This window comes from Microplitis demolitor, chromosome 1 (genome assembly GCF_026212275.2).
Source record: "Microplitis demolitor isolate Queensland-Clemson2020A chromosome 1, iyMicDemo2.1a, whole genome shotgun sequence".
In the NCBI taxonomy this organism is placed as follows: domain Eukaryota; kingdom Metazoa; phylum Arthropoda; class Insecta; order Hymenoptera; family Braconidae; genus Microplitis; species Microplitis demolitor.
The window spans coordinates 3582474-3595612 of NC_068545.1; the positions used below are offsets into that span (position 1 = coordinate 3582474).

The 13139-nt window shown below is 30.4% G+C and overlaps 2 protein-coding genes across 3 annotated transcripts in view; one reads left to right on the plus strand and one right to left on the minus strand.

Moving 5' to 3' along the window:
• The window catches only part of LOC103575042 (COUP transcription factor 2), a 67874-nt gene that overhangs the window by 50382 nt on the left and 4353 nt on the right, over positions 1–13139 (plus strand). The window lies entirely within an intron of this gene.
• Positions 3922–7313, minus strand: LOC103575041 (cystathionine beta-synthase). The gene is made up of 6 exons (XM_008554659.2): positions 7075–7313; positions 6907–7016; positions 5171–5520; positions 4838–5091; positions 4476–4746; positions 3922–4396 (listed from the first exon to the last, which is right to left on the minus strand). Exons 1-6 carry the CDS (start codon positions 7152–7154, stop codon positions 3980–3982), a joined length of 1482 nt encoding a protein of 493 aa, XP_008552881.1. The 5' UTR covers positions 7155–7313; the 3' UTR covers positions 3922–3979.

A 13139-nucleotide genomic window follows, 5' to 3' on the forward strand; every position in this document is an offset into this window, starting at 1 on the left:
CAAATTTTATGGATAATTCTCATTCAAAAATTCTCTGCTTATATACATATAGGTATACCCGGGTCAAAAATAAAATTTGATTCAGGCTCACTTCACCTTATTTTCTTTTAAAGATTGATTTGCCGTCGATTTTCCGAAAAGATCTTGACTTTTTCGACTTAAATTTCATTTTTGTCAACTTTTATAACTTTTTTCATCTCAGTTTGAACTTATTCGTCTTTACTTCGAGCACGACAGTCATTCACCCCAATTTTGACTTGCTGACCCAAGTTGAAAAAAGTTATTTATTCGCTTTTCTTCAGACTTGATCAACCAACTCAAAAACAAGTAGCATTTTTTAGTGTAAAATTTGTTTTTCACATTTCATGTTAGTTTTGACTTTTCCGCCTTATGATTTAAGTCGAATGAGTCTAAACCAAGTAAATTTCTAGTTGATTTCGACTTTTTCGTCTCAAATCGTGACTAAGTAAGCCAGTTAAGTCTAAACCAAGGCTCAAACTCATGTATTTCATATCTTCGTAAAAAAAGTCGAGTTTCTTGTGAAAAAAGGCTCAAAATTTCAACTTGGTAAACCAAGTCTAAATAAAGTTTTATTTTTAACCCGATATTTAATTTTTTATTTTAAAGTGTTAAAACGAAAAGTAAAAAAATTCAAACTTTTTCGACACTTGATGTATTGAAATATTTTTTATTCTTATATATATTATATTCAACATATTTCAACTACTCCCTTTTTACTTACATACTCAGCATGACGAAGAGTCAAACTTGGGCGTAACCACTACTACACACGTCTACGACATCAGGAGCACAAGGATCCGAGCAGTCCATATATATATATATATATATATATATATATATATATATATATATATAATAGATATAGATAGATATAGAAAGACAACCACGTCGAGGTCGGAATAAAACGTAGTCGTAGGACAGCAGCAGCCGGCGCGTCTGCTCGGCACGCCTCGTTAGATTTATCGCTTCACCAATTGCTTCCTACATCTTTTCTCGCTGAATATCATTCACATCTATTCTTCATTCTAATCAATATCCCACATCCGTTCAAAACCACATTTTTTTCCTTGCAAAAAATTATATACTTTATTCAAAAATTATAATTAAAATTTTATAGAGACATTTTAGTTGCTCTTTTTCTTTTAATAAGTGACTCGTATAACTCATATCAGTAATATTTGTAGTTATGTATCAGTGGTATTTTATATATATATATATATACATATACATATATATATCTAAGAGCAGAGATTTACTTTCAGACAGCTTCATTAACGCTCACCGCGGGTATCTCGGCTCACTGTCCGTCCTTTCCAACCGTGAACTCCTCGAGGTCATGAACTCATACCTATTACACCTATGGGTATATATATATATATGACTCAAAGACCATATCCAATTTTATAACTCGTCGCCCTGCTCGAGAACGTCTTAAACTTTAAAAAAAAAAAAATTAATTATAAATTGTTTAAATATTTTTTATATAAAAAATAATGAATATAAAATATTTTATATAAAAACTTTTAAGTAAAGAGATCAAAGACGATATTATTTAAAGAAGCCGGAAGCAATAATGAGAAGAAAAATTTTTTCCGCGGTGAAATTTCCTCCGAGTTCACAACAACGATAACAATAATGGTAAAAAAATGTATACAGATAAATAAGTGGTGAAAAAAATAAAAAATATAAATGATAACAGTGATAATAAAAAAGAAAGGGGTGACGGCGTGACGTGAAACCCGTCGGACCGCCCGCGGTGACGGAACACGATTTCTTGCGCCCACCTCCGCGCCCTCGAATGAACACCATCAAAAAATCATCACCTGTGTCTTAAGCTCCAGGCCTAACTGATGCGAGATGAGCTAGCTCTGAAGCCAACTCGAGTTTTAGTTTTAAATTCTCACTGCCGTTGAGGTAGAGAAATTATTATCGTAGCATTATAACGGATGAGCTCGACTAACCACCCAGCCAACCGTCAACTAAAAGAGAATAAAACACCACCTTATATATATGCATATATATACATATATAAAAAGAGAAATGAAGATTTTTCAATTTTCAGTTCTCGGCCATCCGTCGAAAAGATAGAGGGTAAGCTGACATTTTGGGGGTGCTGACATTTTCACCCCGGGCGAACCAGTGTGACATTCTACTAGTCGAGTAGTATAGAGTGAAATCACTATTAGAATGTGAAAAAGTCACTATTGGAGTGAGAGAAATAAATTTTTTACAAGGGATGACAGTTCAACCCTTTTACGAATCTCCATTTCTCTTCCGATCTTCGATTCCATTTATTTTTCTCTTCTTTATTATTATCATTATATTTATATATATGTATATATGTGTGTATGATTTTATATACTTGGCCTAGAGTAGAGATGCCGCTGGCCTTGTCATTTAGTGGGCACGTCAACGGTTCGTTACGCTGTGTTTTAAATACATGGATACATAAGGGCGCCGCGAGCTGTTCAGTTGAGTTCGCCTGACTTGGCTTCTATAGACCCCACGTGCTCAGCACATTGTCTATTCCCAGTGGAATATATTACGCGCCCACGCGCGAACGAGACCGCCACGGCGAGCACGCGTCCTACCGTATTTACTTCCTCGGGTTATAAACGCACCTACGTATACATGCTGTATATATATGTACGCATTTAAATGTGCACAGTAGACTTTATGTCCATCTCAAGACTCTCAGAGTCATATTATCTGACAATATGTATGCTAGTTGGACGCAAATTGCAACAGATTTATACTTACGTCTACTCATTGTCATTTTTTTTAATGAAAAATTACAAACTTTTATACTTTATACCTAAAATCGAAATTTTATAAAAATATGCACATATAGAAAATTAAAAATTCTATAGGTGCAATTTTTTAAATTTTGTATTTTTTTATGATTTGTCGTTATTAAAACAATCCAAAAATTACTCGATGGAAGTTAACTGATGTCTAATAATTTTTTGATTTTTTTTAAAACGATAAATTATAAAAAAAAAAAATATTTTGAAAAATTGCACTTATAGTTTTTTAAATTTTTTACATGTGCATATTTTTACTTTTTTTTTTTCTGTAATTTATTTGGTGAAAAAAAAAATCAGAAAATTGTTAACTGTCTACTAACTAATGATCCTGAAGTTAGCAGACAATTAAGAATTTTTTGATTTTTTTTTTCAACAGTTTGAATTTGAAAAAAAAATAAAATAAAAATATGCACATGTAGAAAATTTAATAAACTATAGGTGCAATTTTTTCAAATATTTTTTTTTAAGTAATTTATTGTTTAAAAAAAAATCCAAAAATTATTGGACGTCGGCTAACTTCAGTATCATGAATGTAGCAGAAAGACAAATTTTAAATTAAAAATAAACGAACTAAACAATTAAAAATGAAAAAATAAAAAAAATGCACAGATTCATTTTCAAATTCTCTAAATGTGCAATTTTTAAATTTTATTCAATTTACATTTTATTTCACTTATTTCAAAATTTTGAAAATTCACAATTGTCAGCCTCATTCAAACTCGTGCAAAAATTAGTAAACTACATCACATCACGTACATAACCACTAATTAATGATGATTAATTACATTTTTTAGTATTTAACATCAATTTTTAATATTTTTCTTTTCGTATCCGGATACATGTCAGAGAATTTTCCCAAAAGTTTATAATTTATTTAATATTAAAAAAAAGTTTCAATGGCCGTATAATTACACGATTTTTAAGAAAATTAATAATGTCAATGAAAATTTTTCATTGACATTAAGAAGTATTATAGGTTAGTTTTAAAATAAAAAAATTTTCGATTCCTCATTTGAATTACTGATATTCCTACAATTTAATTAGAAGGCTTGAGCAAAAAAATTAATTAATTAGTAAATAAAAAGACAAACAATTACAATTGATAAATTTTTATATTTAATTAATGTCAAAAAATACATATTCGTAAATTATCATTGATTAATAATATCAAAAAGATTTTCTTGTGTAACAATACCAAGAAATTCGTCTCCATAATTTTTGTCATCAACAATTACAACAAAAAGTTCTTTATCAAGTGTCACTGAAATGCGTCCAAGACTTGAAGTATTCGGTATCTTGTAAAATTGTTTGTTAATTATCTTCTCAATGGAGTCCGACCATTTAGCTGAGCTGTTCATTAACCCGGCTCTAATTGATTGCAATGTAATGTAACCCATTACTTTATCATTATCATTAACAATTAAAATAAAACCAGCAGTTTCATTTTTCAATTTATCATATGCTTCTCTACAAGTCGTACTTGCAGACAAAGTTTTTGGTTTCATAATTTTGTCAGCTGGTAAGGGCTTGTTCCACCAACTTTCACTTCCTGCTGGTGCTGGCGGATTCTAAAAAAAAAAAATTATTATTTACAACAGAAACTACAGAGTAAATTTTGATTTTTATCTCAATTCAATATTTCCGTACCATGTATCCACGTGCAACCATCCAATTGTCTGATACAAATTTAGTCATGTAATTTCGAATTCCGTCAGGTAGTAATACAACTACTCTCTTGTCTTTCGGCAAATCTTTAGCTACTTTCAATGCCGAAGAAACAGCAGATCCACTACTTCCGCCACACAACAAACCTTCTTCTTTTATTAACAATCTCGACATATTGAATGACTCCATATCATCACTCTTTATCCATACGTCAACAACTGTACGGTCCAAAACAGTCGGAATAAAATCGTAACTGCAGAAAAAAATAAATAAGCATTATAGTTGACTTTAGCATAAATCTACATATTATTGTATAAAATAGAATATATATTAAAATAACTTACCCAATACCTTCGACGTCATAAAATGTTTTGTTAGTTTCATTTTGTTCTGGTGGTTCAGCTAAAATACTTCCAATAGGATCGACAGAGACAATTTTTATTTTCGGTGATAGTTCACGCAATTTTCGGCCTATTCCTGTAACAGTTCCACCAGTACCAGCTCCAGCAACTAAATAATCTATTTTTCCTTCACATTGATCCCAAATTTCTTGACCTGTCTGGTCATAATGCGCTAATGGATTACCAGGATTAAGATACTGAAAAAAAAAAATGACATTTAAGGAATTAAATTATCGGCATACAAATACTTTTTGAAGCAAAAATAAAAATATATACTTGGTTCAAAATTATACTGTTAGGTATTTCTCTCTGAAGTTTTTCAGCTACGCTGATATGCCCTTCAGGACTATTCCATGCTGCTTCAGTGGGTGTTCGTATTATTTCAGCCCCCAGAACTTGCAAAGTAAATAATTTTTCATTGGACATTTTCTGCGGCATCACGATAATGCAACGGTATCCTCTAACAGCAGCAGCCATTGCCAAACCAATCCCAGTATTTCCACTTGTCGGTTCTATTATTGTATAACCAGGTTTCAATAATCCTTTATCTTCAGCCTCTTGCACCATTCGATAACCAATCCGATCTTTTACAGATCCCCCGGGGTTTAAAAATTCACATTTTACGACTGAAAAATCATAACTTCATTTTTAAAACCACATATGTTCTTACTAATTTTTTTATTTTAAAAAATGCAAATCCCTATTAAGGTTTTTTAGTTTCAAATCTAGTTAAAACCCAACTTGGAATATTTTTACACTTATTTATTAGAAATTTTTTTTACGACAATTTCAAAACAGAACAAGAATTGTCATCTTATTGGGTTTTGAAATTATCAGCCGGTTTATCGCAACCAAAAATTATGAATTTATTGGTCGTTGCTAATGAAATTTCAGCCTACCAACAGTTCGTTCTTTTCATTTTTTGTTCTTAAGTCGAATCATTTTCTTTTACACGGAAAAAAATAAATTTTAAAAATTAGTGTTTGAAATTATAACCCGGAACCTTGGTGTCAACATAGAGAATTTTAAAATTCCAAATGATAAATTTTATGTGTCGTCAACTTTTTAAGTATCCATTACGATTTTTGTAGTTCAAATACTAATTTTTCTTGAATAGACATTAAATTTTCCTGTAATTACACTGAGAGAAAAAAAATTGAATTCAAGTAAACATGCTTACTTGACTCATAATACTAAAAACAAAAAACAATTTACTACATCAAAATATAATACAAATTTCTCATCTTCATAACAATTAGTCAAATCAAAAAAATTTCTAAAAAGAATGCATTTTTGCTAAAATTAAGAAAATATTTTATTGGCACCATTTCCATAAACTAATACTTAAATTAAAAAATTTTATTTGTACAATACACTTTTTCCTCTGTGTATTTGCGTTTTAATAATAAATGTAAACATTACTATTTAGAATAATAGTATGTACTGATTACTTTATCATTATCTTACTTGTCATTGTCAATATATATAGTTCATTTTTTTCCATGTACTTGCACTTACTCAATAAATGCAAACTTTGTACACCCTTTTCTACAAAACAATTTAAAAAAAAAAAAAAACGAAATAGAGCAAAAATATTTAAAATTCTCTTCTAATTACGGTAATTACTTTTACATTAAAATTGTACTCGGATAAAAAAAAATTTGCAAAGCTTTTTATCAGCAGACATTACTTGAATTTTTATTGATATTTACTATTATTATTATTATTATTATTATTATTATTATTATTATTATTATTATTATTATTATTATTATTAATAAATAATTGAAAATTAGAACATTTAATACTTTTATCGCAATTGTTATCGGACTGAAAAAAGAAATAAAACATGCATTGATAAAATAAAATACTAACTTAATAATAACTCTTTATTCTTTGTCATAGAAACTGAATATATTAATTAACATATCGACATATTTTCAACATGATCTCATCTATTTATACAGAATTAGCATAGAATAGATGATGAAATAATAAAAAATATTACTTACAAATTTCGCATTCAATTCCATATAATGCTGGAATTTTATTTAGCTTTACCATGGGCGTTTGACCAATGCATTCTAGAATATTCGGCAATGCTTTTTTTCTATCATTGAATCTAAAATAAAATAATAAATTAAATACACAATAGAGCATTAAATTGAATAATTACTTACACATTACGTTTAATATGAGGATTCGTAGCATTTGGCGTCCATGTACACTGACTCGGACTATTAGAAGGTCGATTTGCCATTTTATTTACAAGTATTTAACTCAATTTAATTTAAAATTATTATTTTATGAAAAAAATTTAAAAAAAATTATTGTATACAGCTTGTATAATTTAAAATTAAACACAGAGTATTCAAAGTATTAAAACTTACGGCCGCTTGTAGAGCAACGAAATCACAGATGTCTATACAATATATCGATTATATATCCTCCTACTATCTACATTTCTGCGCGCGCAACATAACCTAGTTATTATTATATTTTTATAAGCAATACTAGTATGTTTACTCGTGCATTTTATTCCGAAAAAAGTCGTCATTTGTAGAAATTTTTTTTTTATTTATTCCCATAAAATTTTTTTTAAATAAATAAAAAAAAAGAATTTTTTCGAATAATTGGTTCAAAAAATTCCTTTTTTATTGGCAGTTAGTATATATTGTTATTCGTCTTTTTCATGCAGTGGCGTTAAAATTGAGCATAAAAAAAACTGTATAGTGAAGAGGGTCTAGAAAAGAGAAAGGAATCCCCGAAATAGCATGTAGGAAAAAAAACTTAATCATTTAATATGACTGGTTATACTATTATATTATATATATACGATATCCAGTTTTGTAAATATTCGACGTTACTTTTAAATGAATTTTAAAATTCAATGTAATGTTTGCGAACTGAGGTCGCTCATTTTTTAGCAGTGTTTGACTTTTTAAATATTTTTTAGCGAAGTTATAAAATATATATTATATCAATACTGCCATTCTAATACGTCGTATCCCAAAAAATTTGACATTTTCATTTTTTTGAAAAATGGAATCATTGTAACAATGTGCAGCTTATGTAAAAATTTTCGAGGTCAAATTGTTTATTCAGTATTTTTAAATAAATATTCTAATATGTCGTATCCCACACGCAGACTTTCGCGCATTCTAATATGTCGTATCCCACATTCGTATAGATTTAGTCACGCTTAACATTTTTTATTTTAAGTTAATTTTTAGGAAGCAATTAACGACATGAGTAAGAAGGTAATGATGCATAATTTTCGACTCTTCTTACAGCATATAATTCAAAATTATTTATTCACTACAAGTGCCTGTATTTTATGAAAACATGAAAATAAATTTGTAGGTTAGACCAATGTAAACATAATACAAATAATTTTTCTTTGCCGACCGTGAAACGTTTTTATCGTCTCCTGAAAAATTTCCCAAATATGGGATACGACATATTAGAATGGCAGTATCGATATGTTTTATTATTACATGACTTAAAATATTAGATTAAACTGCAATTATTTTTTTTTTATGGTTCATACGTCAATTAATTTTAAACAATCTCAATTTTCTAGGCTATAATTATTTTAAAAATCACGAATATCAAAAATCATTTTTTGTTACGATTATTTTTTAAATTTTATGCTAAGACTTTAGTCCACTAAAAAAATTTCCAGAAAATATGTCGATAGGTGTGGAGCAAAAAAAAAATGAATGATCGATAGTACATACAATTGACTGGCACCTATTTCAATGCAACTTAAAATATCGTGTGAGAATTTTCCAATTACACGCGGGGAAGCACCAATTAATCAATAAACTCATAGATTTGAATTCGAGCTCGTAAACAGTGTAGTCGATAAATAATTATATTACTAGCCAACAACCTTTACTATAAACAACAGCAATATAAGCCATCAACAAGCATAGCCGTATGCATATAATCGACATTGTTGTGGCATTGTTTACGCTGTCCAGTGAATTTATCAATACACATGCCGGCACTGTCAGCATACTTTGCATACCCGAATTATTTCACACACCATCGGCATTAAACCATGTGCGGCTATAACGTTTACATAGTTACAAACTCGTATAGTCCGTTGGCGAACAGTGTCAAGAACAAAACCTCCATTCACAGGTTAATATCCCTTTAAAACCTTGGCGTCATAATCCACCATTTCACCAAGTTCACGTGACCTTTTCGACTACATCCAACATATCAAAGGATCTAACCTTCCACTGATGCCCTACTAGATGACACCCTGATGTCTATGCTCTCTATATGTATATATTATAAAAGCAACCCTATAATACTCAACATAAAATACACAGCATCGTATCAGGGTATTCTCTTTTAGTAGGTACTACATAATCCGCTAACTAAAAACCCAAGCCGTTAGCTGTTGACATTTAGCCTTCCAGGTCTCACCATTTTACCAGACTATGCGGGTTAAAAAATAAAACCAACCAACAAGAAACCGGTCGAGGATCTAAAAATAAAAACATTAAAAAAAAAGTAGGCGGAGGTGGCCGCGGATACAAAGGACGCGGATCGTAGCAAAAAATTGACCTCTTCTACTACCTGATCCTGATACGCGCGTATATCCGGAAGCATAATCAGCAATGGGGCCAACATAGGTAACCCTATATGCCATGCTAATGGGATTGGCATTGTTCCCATTAACATGACAATAAGACCCTAAACGGGATATGCTTGTAGCTGTAGGTGAAATTCTATATAGACTACTGTAAATGAGTGTGTATGACACCTCGTACATAGTTATGTGCTATATTGTCTAACGCCGTGGTAATGCGTGTCGTCAAGATGTATCCTCATGATAGGACTACCAAATACTCGGGTTCTTGTTATGATAATCGTTTTCCAGACCGCCATTATTGCTCGCGGAGGCGCTTCCTCACAATATTGTGATATCCGATATACTCTTTATGCCCATCTCTATTTCTATATCTCTGCTATTAGGCAGCACGATCATGTGATGCCTTTCAAACAGATCTTTTTGTCCTAGTTCTTTTTTTATTATTATTATGTTTATATACCTGCGTTTAATGTTGTACTACACATTTCAAAGTCCAATTTGTCGGAAGAACTGAATTTTTTAAATATTTTATTCTTTCGTCTTTCGTCTGTTGAAGGTATTCATGATAAATCTCATGGGTATTCTTACCAAGATTCTTATTATATGAGACAATCATCAGTTCAATCTTCATTTTTTACTAATTCTTTGAAATGTTAATTTAAAGAAAAATTTTTAAATATTACTACAAAATTCGTACGTTAATTTTAATTATTTAAATTTATGAGAAACCATAGAATAATATTTTTTTTTTTTTTAAATAATTGTGTTTCAAGTACTGGTACATACTGAGATTAGTTCAGACTTTTTTTTAAATTTTTAACGTTTTTCGTTACCTCTAAGGTAAGAGACTCAGTACCCGATCACTCATTTATTTGTATATCTATATTTAATAAATTTCACTAAATATATATATATATACAAATACATGGAGTGATCAATCACACGTTCCCTGATCAGATACTGGGTCTCTTACCTTAGAATTTCCACAATGTATTTTTATTAAAAATTATGCTTTAATTTTTTTAAGTACGACAACAAATCCATAGTCACCCTGATGGAAATTTTTCGAATTTTTGTCTGAAAAAGTCTCTAGAACTTAAGAACTGTGTTTCAGATAAAAGTCTGAAAAATTTCCACCAGGCATGTAAAATAAATAAATTTTTATGACATGCAACATCCTCGAAAATTCACACATATGTACACACAAATAATTCACACAAAATACACACATTGATAATAATCAAAATTTCAAAAATATATGTCTTAAAAAAACTATAAATTACCCAAGTTTTGACAAATTTCGCGTTTATACTGAGATGAATAAGATTTTGCAATTTTTATGTATATTAGATGGGTGTATATGGGTATATATGTGTGTATATATATATGTATGTGTGTATATTATTGAAACCTTATGTATAATACGGACCCTCGAGTGAGAACGGTAATTTATCGTCTCGACGCGTGCTTACGACGCTGCGACGAATGAGACGAGTGCCCGGATACTCGTTACTCCTCACAAGAAGATATTCACCTCAAAATAATATAATAGCTAACGTTAAATCGAATTGTACAACGTATTCGAGGCGCCAAATTACTCATTAAAACGATAATTACTTCGAAATAACATTTTTATGGGCTTGGATTGATAGCATAAAAAATTTTAAAGACAACATTAAGACCACACTTTATTTATCAAATGAATAATTTTTTAAAGCTTCTTAATTAAATTTTATCGAGTTGATAAAAAATTTTAAATCCGAAGTGTGGAAAATAAAAATAATATTTATTTAAATTTAGTGAGGGTAATATTTCTCAATGTCGTCTGTTGGTACTGAAAGAGATAAAAGGTCTGGAAGTAGTTTAAAAACGCTTAACTCTAACTCACGAGCACACACACTCTTCAGTAGTTTTTACGTAGTCTCGATCTTTAATCACGACTCGACCTCCCATTGTCAGTGACGTCACCTCTGCAATTCGTAAGTAAGATTGTAATAGATTGGCGCTGTACTATATACAGCAGACTAGGGCTAGGGCTGGTGCTGATGCTGGTGACGATGATGCTGACACTAAAAAGTACTTTTGTATTGCCTGAAGTGCACGGCTTTGCTGCTTTAATTCCTCTTATTCTGTCTCATTTTTTTTTCTACATTTAGGGACCACTAGTGTGATCGCTTGAAAAAAAGATGATTTTTGGGAATTTTTTTAAAGAAAACTACTGTATTGAATGTTTTAATGTTTCAAGGATATATTTGTGGATATATAATGAATGCAAGATAAAATTTTTGGACCGAAAAATTCAAAATTCAGCGAGTTATTTACAATCTCCCGCTCCAAAAAAAAGTCCCCCCACTGCAGTGATAGCGACCTTCACAGTACCGGAAATAAAAAAAACCAAAAAGTTTATTAAACTAGAAGGTATTTCCCGTACCATGACCCGAGGGCTAAGAAAAAAATTTTAATTTAACAAAAAGGCGGAGTTTTTAAAAAAAATTCAAATTTCGCGCGAAAATTTGATGATTTTTGACCTGGCAAAATTACATTTTTGATTCGATTGAAAAAATGGAGGTTCATGGTACTTAGAAATATATAAAAGAAGCTGCGATTCGAATCAAATATTCCGGATAATTTGTCTCCGAGTTATAACTGCAGCAATTTTGAAAAATGTATTTTCGAGAACCGATAAGCGGCTGCTTTTCAGGTGTATGTAACTCAAAAAAACTATTCGAGATATGCACTAGAAATTTTACTGTTATTTTTTAAGCTATAGACTATCTAAATATGTAAAAAAAAATGGATTTTTTCAAAATTTCACACTAGTGGTTCCCCTTAATGATGATAAATTTTTGAAAAGTAATTGATTTTATAGACAATTAAATTTAAATAAATCAGTAGCAATATTGCAATGACGTAGGCCGCAGTTGTTACTACTTAATTTAATTAGTAATAGTTATGAGTATTTTAATAAAAATTAATATCTGTATGCGCGTATGAGGTCGCGGTTTTAAAGGGTATAAATAAAAAATATTTAGTGAAGACGTTGGGAAAGATTGTAGACATTGAGACTGAGATGTATACAACATAAATGAAAGACTAAAAAGATTATTGAGGGAGACTACGAGTGTAGTGGTCACTGGGAATCAAGATTGGTTAATTTACGTTAAGTTGTGTTGTGTATCGTGAAGATGCTGATGGGCATTCAGTCGAGAAGGCGCCAGGGCATTTAGTGGTTAACGCATGTAGCAATGTAGTAATAATACCACGGGAATAAATATTAAGTCAAGAGATGGGTGGAGATGAATAACGTTGGCATTGCTTGATTATGAGACGCCACTCGTCGACGCCGCAGTTATTCCAATTGATGGGATTAATTGATGACAAGCTGACGACATATCGGATTCTATGGAACAGCAATCTCCAACATTTATCATCATTTTTATTTTTTATTGTACAGTTTAGATTGTTTTATTTTGAGATTTATTACGAGCGTTGGCGGGTATATTTAAAAAATTTCTATTCATTTTATTAATATACTTATTAATAAAAATTATTTTACGAATTAATTAGGCTGATAAAAAAGATAAATAGAGGGGATGATATACATCATGATGAGGTCAATACTAATGTCTTGTGTTA

Coding starts and splice junctions, on each gene's coding strand:
- LOC103575041 (XM_008554659.2), bottom strand. CDS start 7,154: ATGGCAAATCGACCTTCTAATAGTCCGAGTCAGTGTACATGGACGCCA. Junction 5,521..6,906: donor TGGAATTGAATGCGAAATTT/GTAAGTAATATT, acceptor ATGATTTTTCAG/TCGTAAAATGTGAATTTTTA. Junction 5,092..5,170: donor ACAGTATAATTTTGAACCAA/GTATATATTTTT, acceptor TTTTTTTTTCAG/TATCTTAATCCTGGTAATCC.